This window comes from Canis lupus, chromosome 11 (assembly GCF_003254725.2).
Source record: "Canis lupus dingo isolate Sandy chromosome 11, ASM325472v2, whole genome shotgun sequence".
NCBI classification, from domain to species: Eukaryota; Metazoa; Chordata; class Mammalia; order Carnivora; family Canidae; genus Canis; species Canis lupus.
This window is the reverse complement of record NC_064253.1, coordinates 40,241,741-40,258,034: the sequence shown is the minus strand read 5'-3', so window position 1 is coordinate 40,258,034 and position 16,294 is coordinate 40,241,741. Positions and strand designations below refer to the sequence as shown.

Below are 16,294 nucleotides of genomic sequence, written 5' to 3'. Positions count from 1 at the left end.
ATACATCTCATTGGTCTGAGACTTCCGTCATCTTCCTTGAGTGTGTTTAATTTCCAGTGTCATAGTAAAAAGAAGTGTTAAAGTCATGATGTTGTCTGAGGCCCAAAAATAGAAGAGAACTTGACAAAAAGTGAAAACAAAATTGGGATAAGTATGGAAGTATCAGTCTTACCCTATGTAAGAATCTCATTTGCAAGAAGGTACTCAGAGCAGCTAGGCAAAGTCCCCCATAGCCAGACATTTGCATCCCCCCCACTCACCTGGGGCCTGCCAACCTCCTCACCGATGACACCAAGTCTGATGCTCTCTAGTTCTGTACCCTTAGCTGTCACCTGGCCTAGAACTGTGGCCTGCCTAAGCAGGAGACATTCACAGACCTGTGAATGGGGGAGGATCTTCCTTTTTCTCCTGCCTGAAGGACCAAGAATATTTTTACTTCTTCTTAGAAGCAGTTGGATGGCAGCCAGTTCCAAACAGCTCAGGCCACCTCTCTCTTCATGAGATGATCCAACAGATCTGCAGCATCTTCAGCATGAATGGCTGAAAGTCCTCACTGGACTTGATCAGAAGGTGAAAGATCTGGTTACCAGTTTGGTGCAGGAGATGGGGAAGGAAAGACCCCCTCTGGGCAATGATGACTCCTGCCTGCCTATGGAGAACTAATTGCAAAGTATCAGTCTTATCTGAGAAAAAAAGTATATAGCTGCCATGCCCAGGACACGGCCAGACAGGAAATTCAGAAGTAGAAATCACTAAGTGCTTTTTCTGTGTGAATAGGCTCATAAGAAAGCCAAGGAATTTGAAAAGGAGACTTGGCCCCAGCCTTCCAAAATTGAGTCTCATCTACTTCTAAATGGCCTTAATTTTGTAAATATTCACTAAAATACTTTTTTGTCTGGGTCTGATTTAAAATGTAGTGAGTAATTTTTAGCGGATTATGTAACAATAATAAGAGACTGTATTTTTAGAGATGTTCTAGGGTAGCAGGTAGAAATATGGGTCTAACGTTTGGCGATATGACTGGGTAAAGACTCATGTGAAAGTCATATTCATAGAGAGAGGCAATGTTTGGAACTATTTGGGAGGTTGAGACCATATCTGCAGAAAGGATGGAGTGTGATGCCTAGCATAAAATTTTGAGGACCCCTTAAGGACTCAGTCCCCTCCCCTGACAGCCAATGGACCTCAGGGTCCCACAGGCCCAAGATAGCCCTCTGCCTCCAGATCCTCTCCAGAGCCCCTTTGTCTGCCTCCCTCCAGCTCACAAGTGCATCCTTCTGAATCTGGTTTCTGTTGTGAATGGCAAGTCCTTTCCGTATTCTGCTCTGATAGGTCCTGGGCTGGGTGGTTTGGTCTTGGGAGTAATTTTCTCCCCACAGGGCCATGCCTCTCTCAGCAAAGACTGACCCTGCACTCAGTGCTCTCACAGTTCCTTCATGTGTCAAAAGCTCTACCTCTACCTCTTCCCTGCCTAGGCTCCTTACCCTCCTTTAGTCCTGGGAGGCACCCAGTAAAAAGAAAGTTGGCCAGTAGTAAGATTACCTGGGGAACGCAGGGGTGGGAGACTGAGCTGGTAGGCTTATGTGAGCGCTAAGGCAGCTTCTCCACCCCCAATTACTTAGGTCAATAATGTTTATTTTTTGTTCGTTCTCTTTCATCGTGCCTCTATCATTCACAGCTGAAATAATCATGAGTAGGACAACTGCGGCAGCACAGCTTCACGAGTGTCATTCTCCTCAGTGTGAAGATCTACAATCCAAACAGAGAGGTGATTTGTCCCTTTACTGTCTAACATACAACGTCTAAGACAGAAATAAGGTAACATTACCGGCACCCCCATTCAAACTGGGGGAAAGCGGAAAGCACACAGCTCTCGCTGGTCTATTGTAAACCTGATGCCCATTTGGGCAGGTGGTGTGGGTTTTCAGATAGGAGCTCAGGCTAACTCTCCGAGAGTTACTCTCCAGGGCTGATTTTTCTCCTCTCTGCACTTCTTAGTTCTCCCTTTAAGTTATCCTTCCTTTTCCACAAGAAGTGGCTCCTGGCATAGGCTACTTAAAAAAAATATATTTTATTCATTTATTTGAGAGAGAGAGAGAGAAAGAAAGAGAGAGAAATAGGGGGAGGGGCAGAGGGAGAGGGAAAAACTGACTTCCTGCTGAGCAGGGAGCCCAATGTGGGACTCAATCCCAGGACCCTGAGATCATGACCTGATCCAAAGGCAAACACTTACCCAATTGAGCCACCCAAGTGCCCTATTTCTACTGCGTAGGCTTCTCAACCTTTTTCCTTTCTGGAAAATTTTGAGGCTCCAAAGCCTCTTTATTTTGTGTTATCTCTTATTTTCAACCTAAATTGATATATTACTCTACACATTTAGTTGGTTAGCTGTATATCAATTTATAATGATTGTCATTGGATAGGAGGCACACCCACCAGTCTCTTCAAATACACCCTTTTTCACTTTGGGCTACTCTCAAGGCTTCTGTGAGACAACAGTTTGGTCTCATAGAGTCCTCTTATTTAATGACAAAAATCCATGAGGCACTACCTTATGATTCTTAGAGGCCTTGTGTTTGTTTGAAAATCTATAAGGTGTGACCTTAGACCTCCTTTAAGTATTAAAAGATTTTACAGTCTCCTACTCAGTATGATCTGATAAATAGGGTTTGTTATTTACTTATTATTTTCATCACTACACTCCCAATACAAAATATCCCCATTATTACAACTTTGAAACAATTTACTCTAAAATGTATTATCCTAAATAACAATTGTCTTATTTTCACAGGTTCTGTGAATCAGAGATTTGAAGGAATGGCTGATCTCTGCCTCACAACATCTGGGGCCTCAGCTTGGAACACACCCCACTGGATGGCTGGGGGTGACCTGACAGTTGGTAGGCACTCTCACTTATATATCTGATGCTTATACATCTCAGCTGGCACTGGGAACAGGAGCATCTCACCATAACTTCTCCTTGAGGCCTGCTTTTTCTGACAGACTGGTGAACCCAGGACACTTGCACTATTTATGTGAGGACTGAGGGCTCAAAAGTGAGTGGCCCAGTGACAAAGCTGTATCACTTTTTATGATCTAACCCAGTGGTTCTCAGTGAGAATGATTTTGTCCCCCTGGAGACTTTGGGCAATGTCTGGAGACATTTTTGGGTGTCACAACTGAAGAGGGATGCTATTGGCATCTAGTGGATATAAGCCAAGGATGCTGCTAAACATCCCATAGTGCAGAGGATAGGGCCCCACGACAAAGAGTTATCTGACCTCGAGTATTAGAGTAGTGTTAAAAGTGATAAACTCTAACATGATCTTGGAAGTCACACATGATTTCTAACAAATTTTTTATAAGCAATTTCCAAGTCTTCCCATATTTAAGGGGAGTTAAATTAGATTCACCTTTTTGAGAAATGGCAAAGTCCTCAAGACACTGTGGAATGGGAGATACTGCTGTGGCCATAGCCTGTCACAGATCTCCCTGTGATTTTTCTTATTCTGCAGTGATTTTGTTGTACTCACCTTGAAGGCTATGTGTTTCTGCTCTTATAAGCAGAGCCTTTCAAAGCTGCTTTTAATCTCCCAGGAGGTCTTCAAAATCAATGTTTCAAGTAGTTCTCTTTTTATTTCAAGGGATTCGGGTATAAGATGTGATCACATTGCTGATGTTTCAATATTTAAAATACTTACATGATAGCAATGGGAAAGTAATAGATAAGGCTTTTTTGTTATGGGTTTACCCCCATCCTCACTTTTTCTTTTCACATTAGTTGAAGAAGAGATTTTTTTCTTCTAAAACCTTTCAGATATTTAAAAAAAATTTTTTTTAAAGATTTTACTTATTTATTCATGAGGCACACACACACACACACACACACACACACACACACACAGAGGCAGAAACACAGGCGGAGGGAGAAGCAGGCTCCATGCAGGGAGTCTGACATGGGATTCAATCCCAGGTCTCCAGGATCACGCTAAACTGCTGAGCCACTCAGGCTGCCCCCTTTCAGATATTTTAAAAACAGTTTAAAACATTATTTGTATGTATAAAATAAAAGGGGTCATCTGCTATCCTCCTCTCCCCCCCCAAAAAAAAAATTTAGCACTGAATTATCTTCTTACCACTAACAGCATAGATGGGGCTGAAGATTGTGCCTGTTCTGGTTACTCTCACACTCCTTCCTTTCCTGGAATATAAAGAAGCCCAGCAGGTGTAGACCAACAGCAGCGAATGGATAGTCAAACTAAGTCAGATTTCTTAACCTTTGCTGTGAGACCATTCCCCATAAAGAATCATGACAAAGTTCAGTAGGAAGGGGTAGGAAGGGATTCTTATAGTGTTTAAACTTGGAAAATACATGATTCTAAGGAAATCAGGGAAAAGAATATCAGCTCTGGACTACAGTGCTTGAGCTCGTATGAACAAGTGTTCATCCTGGAGGTTCTAGGAACACAATGGAGCTGGGGTAGTCATTGGTAAGAAAGCAACCACTCGAAAGCTGAGAGGGTTGTGTGTTGTTGGCCACATTCCCTTATCAACAGGATTGAGGAGAATCCTGTTTCCTTGGAAATTATAATGCCAGGATGATGTGGAATGTAAAAAAAACCACTATATGAAGCTTTGCATTAGGGATGGAAATTGGGTTGCTGTTCTGTTGTGTCAAAGGGCCATGTGGCTCAGAGTCTTCAAGAAGAGAATAATCAGAAATTTATCAGACAAATAGATGCTAATCTATAATGTGATAGAACAGTGTTTCTCAGTACTATATCCTTGATATTAAGGATATTGCAGGTCAAATGCCCAATTTGGGTAGAAGAATAGACTTGGATTGTGGGGATTGTGGTTTAGGTTAAGTCTAGGGGGAGAAATCATTCGTAGGGGATGGACAAGGCTGTTATGGAGTTAGACTATTGCTGAGATTTTTCTCTGTGCTCCTGGTCTCCTGAAAGACAGAAGCAGGGGGGTTATAAAGTAAAGTAGACTAGAGGAAAACCAATCACTCTATGCAGGCACGGAGCTTAGGAGTAGCAGGTTCTGCATGTTTCTTGTGCCTGATACCACTATCTCTAGTTATCTCCCTAATGGCACCCTGAACGTTTCTATGATTAAGTATTCAAAAACTGTACACGTCTTCAACTAGAATGGCTTGTCCTGTGACATCACTGAAATGTAGTAACTACCCCAGGGAAGTACAATTATGGACCAGAATGATCAGTTGTTTTATTATTTTTAAAAATAAAACATCCAGCTAGTGACTTGTTTATAGTTCAAGACTGGTTCATAGCTATAATAAGATGGCTAATCCTGTCGTTTCTGCATCCAATAGATACTCCACATAATCAGGATGTTCACTGGGAGCTTTGACTATCTTGAAGTGTCCAGCAGAGGATCCTAGTCCATTTCTAGATATTGGGTTTGGGAGCTAAGTTGAGAGGGATCTTGAGTTTGGTCTACACATAGAGGTATTCCCAAATGGTAGCTATGAACCTGTTGCACATGGCTGACTAGCTACCAGATAAGTGGTGAGGGTGAATATAGAATCTATTGAAACCCAAGAAGTGAATGAAGTAGACAGTGTCAGTGGAATCTATAACCTATTTCCCCTTGTAGGATAAAGCAAGACAATTCAGGGCATGAGTGAGCTCATTAAGGGAGAGCTGCCTTACTGGGTGTTATGCTATATGTTGGCAAATTGAACTCCAAAAAAAAAAAAATTTAAAAAAGGGACAGCTGGGGTATCCCTGGGTGGCTCAGCAGTTCAGCGCCTGCCTTTGGCCCAGGGTGTGATCCTGGAGTCCCAGGATCGAGTCCCACATTGGGCTCCCGGCATGGAGCCTGCTTTTCCCTCTATGTCTCTGCCTGTGTCTCTGCCTCCTCTCTCTCTCTATGTCTATCATGAATGAATAAATAAATAAAATCTTTAAAAAAAAAAAGGGACAGCTTCCTTGAAGGTTATAAAACTCTTTTCCCAGTCTTTGAACTTATATGACATCTTCAAGTATATCTGAATACATGATATATGGAAGGTTTTGTGAAATCCGTGATTTTCTCTCATCTAGAGAAGGATGGAGAAATTAATAAACTGTAGTAAACATTTTGCCTAGTATGAGGAAATAAATCTTATTACTGACTTTAGGATTTTATATTGAGTATGTTTTTGCTTAACTATTTACCATGAATTTGAAGTTCCTGGATGGAAGAATGTTTCCTTCACTTCTAAGTGATAAACTATGATTTCTAACTAAGATAAAATTGTTTGAGTCAGTAAAAATTAGACCTGCCCATTGACCTACACATAAACTGACGGTGCTGACTGGTTCTTGGGTGAAATGAGGCCAAAGATGATAAACCTATACTATACAGTAACAGATTTCTGGAAGATGGACCAATAAAGGGCCAGAATACTCTATGGACTTAGACTGAAGAGGCTGTACACAATGATACATCTGACCTTGGCTGCTGTCATCAGCTTTATACTCATCTTGTTCTTTTTTTTTTAATTTTTTTTTAATTTTTTTTTATTTATTTATGATAGTCACAAAGAGAGAAAGAGAGAGAGGCAGAGACACAGGCAGAGGGAGAAGCAGGCTCCATGCACCGGGAGCCCGATGTGGGATTCGATCCTGGGTCTCCAGGATCGCGCCCTGGGCCAAAGGCAGGTACCAAACCGCTGCACCACCCAGGGATCCCTCATCTTGTTCTAAAAGAGCATGAAATATAACTTTGATCCTGCAGCTGTATCTAGAAAAGAAATATGGAAATATGCATACCCTTGATAGCCTTCAGGAGGCCACAGTAAGAAGTTACCTGTTTTCAGTCATATCCATCATAGGAAAAGAATGCTTTATGTATGAGAATATTTTACTCTGAGACAGATTTGGAGAATTCAAAAATGGGTAATTATACCACTCTTACTGTTCCCATAGCCAAGAAGCAGACTTTCCTTAAGCCCATAGATGGTATGCTAAAGAATTTGAATCAGCTAATTCAAAAGTTATTGTGTATCGCACGTGTGTGTGCTTGTGTATGATATTTCTGTCCAGGCTGAATGAAAGTGTATGGCTAGAGCAGTGATGTGATCCTAGGATCCATATGGGCAAGCCAATATAAAAAGCTCTTAGGATATTAAAAGTTTATCAGATTTACTTATACCTGGATATATTGCATATTACATTATTTCTTCTATTGAAAAGATTTATAAGTGTCTTCATGATGAAATTCTTTGCTAAAATAATTAAAAAGAAATGGGGAATGTCCCCCCTGTCCCTGCCAATGGCATGCAGTAGTGGGTATGGATGCTTAGATAAAATGTTGCAGACTTTTGGGATGCATGCATGGCTCAGTCGGTTAAGTTTCCAACTCTTGATTTCAGCTCAGGTTATGATCTCAGGGTCATGGGAGCCCAGAGCAGGAGTCTCCTTTGGATTCTTTCCTGCTCCCTTCCCCTACCCCTCTGCTCCTCCCGCCATGTGCAGTGCCTTTGCTAGCACACTCTCTCTATAAAATATATAATTAAAATCCTTTTTTAAAAAAAATATTGCAGACATTTGATATTTGGCAACTGTATGAATTTATCAATAAAATAATTGATAATTTTTGTCTAAGCAATTTAAGTGTATTTTTATGTGATGTCAAAAAGTACATTCTCTTTGATTGTCTGACCCACTATGTACACCAAGAATTACCATAGATTTTATGTATTTAATTAGGTAATTGAGTATGATGTGAAGACTTGATACTACAAAAATTTCTTGTGGTTTTTATCATTACTGGGTTTTTTTGTGTGTGTTTTTGTTGTTGTTTATAAGGAGATATATTTTCTGGAATCTATTTAAAAATGAGGATTTTAATTTCAACCAGTAGATGGCAGGATAATATCAGCCCTAGAAAGTGGTTGCTCAGAGACTTGTTAACAAGAAAATTGAGGAATGTACCTATTATTCATGCATTTGGTTAAGGAACACTTCACCAGTTCTGCACTATGTACAATCACCTTTAATGAACAAAAGAATACCTCTCTTTAAGAAAAAAATTAGAAAACTGCAATCACTTCTATTAAAATTACTTAAAAGACACAATGACTTGTGTCACTACTATAATTTTGCTGAAAGTATTAATGAATGTTTTAAGTTATGATACAAATAGAAAATGAAACAGGTTTCAAATGAAACAGGGTTTCATAGTTAATAGTTATGATACAAATACAAAATGAAACAGGGTTTTTATACTATGAAGATAATATGATTTCTAAGGTGAAAACACAAGAGAATCCACCCAAAAACCTGTTACAAATCAATGACACTAATGTTTCATTCAAAACTTAAGAATTGATGTTAGTTATGATGACAGATAACCAACATGTTAAAACCATGCATTTCCTACTAATGCTGCAATAGTTTGGAATACAAGGTGAAAACAAAATTTCGAAATAGCAATCCATATACCAAAGACAATGTGAAGGAAAGATCATTGGAACTGAAGAAAGAGACTCTAAATGACCCATATAAGATTTTATTACATGATTTTAAAAAGCATAAAAATTCAGTGAGAAAGTAAAAATTATTCAAAAAGTGGTGATGGGACAATTGGATAATAATTTGAGAACATACTTTAGATTTTATGTCAGAAATCTAGTTAAAAGTGATATTCATAACAATAATATAAAATACTGGGATAATCCTACTGTATCATGGTGGGAAAAAATACACAAGAAGATATTTTAAAATGACAAAGGAAAAAGTAATTTCAGTACATTACCCAAAAAGCCTTGCATGTTAAGATATATACTCAAAGAAAAAAGATGGGAAAATACTTACTGTAAATAGAGACTAATATTAACATAAAAGCCATTTTTGTAAATTTTTGTAAATTTCAGATTGAAATCATAAAGAAGAAAAGCTATTTGAACAAGAGATAAGCAGTAAATGCTCCCAGAGCAAGCTTTAGCAGCAATAAAGCAATAGGATAAAGGAAGAGAAATGTGACATCTGTACTATGTAAACAAACAGGAAAATTATCACCAAAAGTTCAAAATGCAAAAAAGATGACATATTTGACTGCATTAAATGGAATGTGTGAAGATAGTCAAAAGGCACAAACTTCTAGTTATAAATGAGTCAGGATGTAATGTACAGCATGTGGCTATAGTTAATGATACTATCGTATATTTGAAAGTTGCTAAGAGAGTAAATCTTAAAAAGTTCTTGTTCCAAAAAAAAAGTTATATCTATATATGGTGATACTAATTACGCTGATTGTGATGATCATTTCACAGCATATACATATATCAAATTATTATGTTATGAACTTCAACTAATACATGTCAATTATATCTCAACTTAAAAAGTTGAGTAGCCTTGCCTCAATAAAAATGCTATAAATTGAGAAAAAAAAGTCTTTGTGGCAAATAGGACATATGAAGCTAAAGACAGGAACAAATGATTCACAGGTGAAGAATGTACATGCTCAATAAACAAAAATTTCAGTGTTGTGATTTAAAATATATAAACCCAAAACTGGAACTGTAAAGATACCCTTTGAAATAATCACTAAATACATTCTGCTCGAAATGCATAGTGGCACACCCTTGGAAATATTTTTCAAGAGCCTACACTATTTGACTCAGATTTAACTTCTTTAGAATTTATCACAGTCAGACATGGACAAAATTTTATGTAGGAACACTAAATCTTAATTTATAATAGTGAAAACTTGGGGTAGATATTTAAATGTACACTCATAGGGAAATAGAAAAAAGGAAGGTACATTCCTAAGTGGAAAATTTAATACTTCAAAAATAACCTATAAAAATAATTAAAACAAAAGTAAAAAATTATGACGCAAAATGCCAACTTTATTAGTACCAATTACCATTTACTTAATGCTTCTCTGTGCATGCCTTATGCTAATCACTTTGTAACATTTTCTACTTATAATTCTGATACAGAACCCACAATTATGAACTCCCATCTTAATGCCATAGACAAAAGGGTAAACTTTAGCTTTGTAAGCTTACTTACCCCAAGGTCTTTCAGTTAATAACTGGTTGAGATAGGACATTTTTTTTTCTCTTAATGCTATGTTTCTGTAGTTTTGTTTTTTTAAAAAATATTTTATTTATTTATTCATGAGAGACACATGGGGGGGTGGGGCAGAGACACAGGCAGAGGGAAAGCAGGCTCCATGCAGGGAGCCTGATGTGGGACTCGATCCCAGGACCCCAGGATCATGCCCTGAGCCAAAGACAGATGCTTAACCTCTGAGCCACTCAGGTGTCCCTGTTTCTGTAGTTTTTTTTTTTTTTTTTTTGTTTCTGTAGTTTTGAATGAGATGTTCTGTGGGAGCTAATTTTGTCTTTATAATCAAAACCAGGTAATTTAATTACAAACCAGAAAAATTTGAACATGATTGAATGTGTTTGCTTTACAGGTAAATTACAAGAATTCTGTTGGCAAAAGCGGAAAAAATAAGTATGGATTTAAGTAAAGATAGAATGTTTTTCTTAATGCATATGTATTTGATAATTAGGGAGAAGTACATTATTTTACAATATATACACATTTTATAAGACCTGGAGAAAAAGTTATAGTGATAGCAGTGTGTGTCTTTGAAAGTTGGATTTCCTTTTATCATCCATATTTTAGGTTAGGGTCTAGCATATTTGAAAAATATTTGACAAATGTCTGTACACATGTATATGTATAATATACCCAATATTAACAAAAGTTACCCTTGGCATATGGAAATCATTGATAATTTATACTTTCTTTTATTTTCCTGTACTTTCTATAATACACATAAATTACTTCTATAATCAGAGAAACTAACAAACAGTAATTTCGAAACTTAGAAAAATAAGAAACACTAAAAGTTTCTAACGTCTATTGTGCTGGCAGTTTATCCTTTTTTTCCAGTCTTAATTATCTAATTAATTTTCCAGTAAAAAATTATCAGCTTTTGAAAATAAGATCTTTTTTCCAATCATTTCAAAGCCACTGAAAATTTATCTAGAAGCAAGGAATTCCAGATGTAATTAGTAGTATTAGCCTACCATCAGTCAGCTATTGTATGACTACCAAGACAGCTGTCAACTGCAGAAAATTCTAAAAGGATGAGGTGGAGTGTGTCAGGCTGGAGGTAGGGGGTATAGGTGGAGTAGTCAGCTTATCTGGTGAAGTAGTATTTAGCTAGTTACAAAGCAAAAGAGTCAACTAATAGAAGGCAAAAACCTTTTTTCAGGGCACTTGGGTGACTCAGTTAAGCATCTGCCTTTGGTTCAGGTTATGATCTTCAGGTCCTGAGATTCAGTCCCATGGGATCCAGTCCCATGTCTGGGTCCCTGCTAAGTAGGGAGTCTGCTTCTTCCTCTGCACCCCCACTTGTGCACTCTCTCTCTCAAATAATAAAAATCTTTTTAAAAACCACAATACCTTCTTTCAACAAAGTAAAGAGGAAAGCTTATGCAGAATAGAAGGCAAACGGGGCAGTATCACCTCAGCAGGTCAAAATTAACACCAAGAGTTATATATCAAAACTAGGTAAAAAATAAAGAATAGCAGAATTACCCCTTATTATCCGTCAAGATGCAAAAAGATGGACAAATTTTATCTCAAAAATTAACTGCCTTTGTAAAACTGTAATAGATTGAGAAAAAGAAATCAATGCAAGCAAATGCCAGTTAAATTATATTTATTATATAAAGAGATCCTATAACTTGGTATGAAAAAAACAAAGCAAGTCCAATAGGTATCACAAGGGTAAAGGACATGAACATTCAAAGAGGAAACGGAGATACTCAAAAAACACAAATATTTAACCTCATTAATAAAGAAATGATTGGGATGCCATTTCTTGCTTATTCAATGCACAAAGTTAACATCAATTTCTACTTTTTCTATTTTCTAAGTGTACTCAAATGTGCTATTTTTAGTAATAAAAAAATTAGTCATTAAAAAAAACATAGAAAGTATGAAATTTTCTGCCAAGGCAGAAATCATAAAAAGCATTAAAATGAATCAACACTTGTACAGGCAGTGAAGTTCAGACCACTGGAAGCCAATTCATTTTGTCCTGGTTCCTGAGTTTTATTATGAGATTGTCAATAAAGAGAAGATTGTTCCTGATTTATATATACTATGACAATCTCCCAAGTGTAAGGGTATACATATTCATATGTATGTAAATACACACATGTAAATTTTTTCTTCAGGTAGGCAATTATTCCAATAAAGTACCTCTCTAGAATCACTCACTACCTACAAGACTCCTATGACTTCCATTTGCAGAAAAGAGGTCATTAAGATCTCCCCATGTAATTCTCAACCAGTAGGGATGCCTTTGGTATTTTAGAGGCTGAACATCTACTTTAGTACTGCCTGAAAAACAGGAATGTCCCACGCTTTCTCTGTAGCTGGCTTCTGAGAGAATCTGAAGTTGGTCCTGTTCTTTAGAAATAGTCAAAAGGACGTTTTCCTGATCTGATACAGAACTGACTATATCTCCCGCTTGCTCAGATCATAGCCCTAAGGCAGGTCACACAAAGCTCAGGATGCACATGGGGTGGAGCAATCACCCCAAATCAAATGATCACATTAGAATGACTAAGTTGGGAGACTGAACTTAAAATCCTATCGTTTTGCTCAGCGTTATTTCTTTCTTAGCTTTCCTCATATAAGTTTTACTGAACAAAAAGGGTGGAAAATAGCAGAGCTTAAACGTATTCAGCAAAACCAACTTTCAGAAACCTGAACTTGCAACTCTATAGAAAACAATACACAAGCAGAAAAAGTAATAGGTTTTATCTGAAGTAACAATTTAGTCAAATGACAAATTTGGTAGTCAGTTTAATATGCTGTAGCCCTTATCTATCTCAATTTAGTACGATTCTATAGATACTTATTCTCTGGTACTGAATTCCCATTTGGATAGAAATAGCTGCTAGGTAGAAGAAAAAAAATTTAATTTAGAAACAATTTTCCTACAGCCGAAATACCAATCAATTTTAAAATTATATATGTATGTGTACAGCTGTATGAATGTATATACACATGTATGTATGCATACGGATGTGTTTATGTGCATACATACCTATATTTCCTCTCTCCCTTTCCCTCTCTCCAGAGATACAAAATCCTGACTTAGGGTTTTGTACGCTGTTTATTTCTCCTATCTAGGAAACTTCACATATTCTGAATGCACTCGATCTGGTGAATTGTCAACGATGTCAAAAACTATTATGAAAAAAGGGAAGGTAGGTGATATTTGGCGACCTTTTACTATTTTAGGTCAGAGCAAGCAGCCTCCCTTCGATGTTCTGAAGTGAAAGATGAAAACTTGCAGCTTTGAAGCATAAACGAACATAATTACACATTTACTACAATCACCTACAATTTGACTTACACAACACCACAAAGACATCTAAAACATTTTTCTACATATCTTTTTTACATTTGTTAAAACAGCTGGCTATGTTAAATACATTTTCAGAATGCATTTGTTAACCATACGGATAAACACACTGAGCCAAGCAATACAAATAACATCAGTTACCATTTAACCTAATAACTGCACCAATCACTTTAAGAAGATACAATTTAAGGGGAAGTGTGAGATCATCCATGATGCACTGCAAAGGTACTACATTTTAGTCCTAAGAATGGTCTGAAGGTGCTGAAAGAGGGGATTCTCTAGAAGGTGACCCAGGGTTTTCCTCGGGTGGAAAAACTGTGAGAGTACAAGCTCGAATCCCACCAAGTGACTCTGGAAGGTCAAAAACTTTATGCCATTCATCCTTTTCTGGGTCATATTTCTGGACAATTTCTACCATACAACGATTATTCCAGGAATATCCACCCACAACATAGATTTTATTTTCAAAGACAGCAACTCCAACATCACTCTGACCTCTTAACATAGCAGCAATTGGTGTCCACTGGTCAAGGGTTGGTGAATAGTATTCACAGCTTAGAACATCATCATAATCACTTGTTCCTCTGAAGTGATTGCCACCAATGACATAGAGCTTGTCTCCAACTGTACACATGCAGTGCAGACCTCGGACTGTAGTCATTGGAGCCTTCTGTGTCCATTTGTCTGTATCTGGGTCAAAACACATGAGCTCGTTTTGGAAAGTGTCATGAGTAATTCCTCCTGAAATATACATCAAGCCTCCGTACACTGTTCCAGCATGGCCATAGTGGGGCTCGCTCATTTTTGCAACATAGCTCCACTCATTCATCCTTGGGTTGTAACATTCTACTGTGGCCAGTTCACCAGCCGCACTTCGCCCACCAACAGCATATAAATGTCCTTTAAGGGCACTCAAGTGGAAAAACGTGCGCTTTTCATTTAACGATGCAACCTGCATCCATTTGTTGTACCGAGGATCAAACCTGAAAACTGTATCAACAGCAGTTTTCCCTTTCGTATCATAATTACTTTGACCACCAACTACATAAAGAAAGTTTCCAATGACAGCAATACCATGCTGGTAACGAGGAGCATCCATGGGGGCAAGAGATCTCCACTCTTGTGCCCTTTCGTCATACATCCGTAATTCTTTGCTGACAACCAGCTGCTGCCTCAAAACTCCTCCTAATGTGACCAAGTGTGTCGAGTCAGATCGAATGGCAGTTCTATCTGACTGCATCACTGGCTGCATATATGGCATCATTTGGTAATTGCTAGCTTCCAAAAGCAAATTCACACAAGTATTGTCTGTTCTCATGAAATCTACTGTCTGCACGTAATTGATGAGATCCTGGGGTGTCATCAATGGAAATCGAATGTTCTTCATTAATTTTGCAGCATAATCCATCCGAGGGTCTTCCAATCTTAGCCAGCGACAGGCGGCCTTGAAGAGCTCAAGTTCAGTACAGTGCTTAAGGCTGTTACTAGAAAGCACAAAGGCAAGCCGTTCAAAGGGGAGTTTTAGAAACTCCCCGGTACTCAGCAATGCAGGAAAATTCTTCAGGATGAAATTATTGACGTACTTATCCACTTCGATCAGATTGTAGGTGTTAGCAATCCGCCCAACTTCAACACAGTTGTCTAAAGAGACTCCCGAAATAAGGAACACCTTACAGAAGTCCAAGACGGGCAAAATCTGTAAGAAGCTGGCAGCTTCAAGGGTGTCCTGAAGATTGTCCATATTGAGAGAAAGTTTTGCAGTATAAATGAAATCAATTATTTTCTTCAGCCCAACCTTGTTCACCCCATGCAGCTTAATGCACATCAGATCCTGTTCTTTCATTCCGCCTGTGAACATTGCCTTGAAGTAATCACTAGCGGACGCCATCATAGCTCTGTGAACGGGGAAGATTTCATCTCCGTCGCCCGGGACCAGGGTCACATCACAAAGCAAGCCTTCTACTCTGAGCTGGTCGAAGCCTTGCAGCACCACCGAACTGTGAGTGTTGCTGGTAAAAAAACGCGTGGTTCCTGCCTTGCAGGGCTGTAGGTGGGCGGAGACGCCCATTTCGCCGGTGCCGAGGGACACTTTCATGGGAAAGCCTTCCTCCCGCGGAGACCCGGGCCCCCCGGGGAACGAGGCTGTGGCCTGAAAGCTCTCAAGGAAACGAGCCGCGCACGCCCCGAGCAGGAGGGCTCGCTTTCCTTGATCAAGGGCGAGCGGTCACCGCGGCACCCCGCCAACACACCCGCCGGTCATCCGCTCAAAACTGGTGGCGGGCAGGGCCACGGAGGGCTGCGGACCTCAAATCTGATTGCTCTGCGGACGATTCATCACCTGAAGGCAGTGAAGCGACCCGGTTCGCCCGGTCCGGCCTGCGCCGCCGCTCCTCCAGCAGTTCCGCTCCCGGCCAAGGGGGAGGCGCCGCCACGTACTGCGGCCGGCGACGCGGCGAGGCCGGCCCACCTCAGCGCGCGGCCCGCTGCGCCCTCCGCGCTCGCTGGAGCGTCGCCGCGGACGCCGGCGGCGGTGCAGGGACGACGGCCTGGACCGCGGGCCTGGCTCGGGCCTGGGCCTGGAACGCGGGCTCTGCCCCGGACGCCGAGCCGGTCCTTCCGGAAAGGCTTGGTCCCAGGATCCCCCGGGCTAGGAGCGGCCGCGGCGGCTACTGCGCCTGCGCGCCGCCGGGCCCCGTCAGCGGGCGGGCGCGTGGGGGCGGGGAGCAGCGGTGCGGGAGGCGCCGAGGGCGGGGGCCGGGGCGGGGGGCCGGGCGGGGTCGCGCGGAGGAGCGGGCGCGGCCTGGGGCTCCAGGGGCGCCCGCGTGGTGCTGCGCGTGTGCTGCGAGCTTCTCACGGCGCCTGAGCTCTCCTC

The 16,294-nt window shown here is 40.1% G+C and overlaps 1 protein-coding gene across 1 annotated transcript; it reads right to left on the bottom strand.

Annotated features, from left to right (window-relative positions):
- Positions 1-11,686: 11,686 nt before the first annotated feature.
- KLHL9 (kelch like family member 9) lies at positions 11,687-16,051 on the bottom strand. Its single transcript, XM_025432383.3, has one exon. It carries the CDS (start codon positions 15,515-15,517, stop codon positions 13,664-13,666), a length of 1,854 nt encoding a protein of 617 aa, XP_025288168.1. The 5' UTR covers positions 15,518-16,051; the 3' UTR covers positions 11,687-13,663.
- Between the last annotated feature and the right edge of the window lie 243 nt (positions 16,052-16,294).

What these genes read in the sequence shown, in the direction of transcription:
- KLHL9 (XM_025432383.3), bottom strand. Translation starts at nt 15,517, where the DNA reads ATGAAAGTGTCCCTCGGCACCGGCGAAATGGGCGTCTCCGCCCACCTA.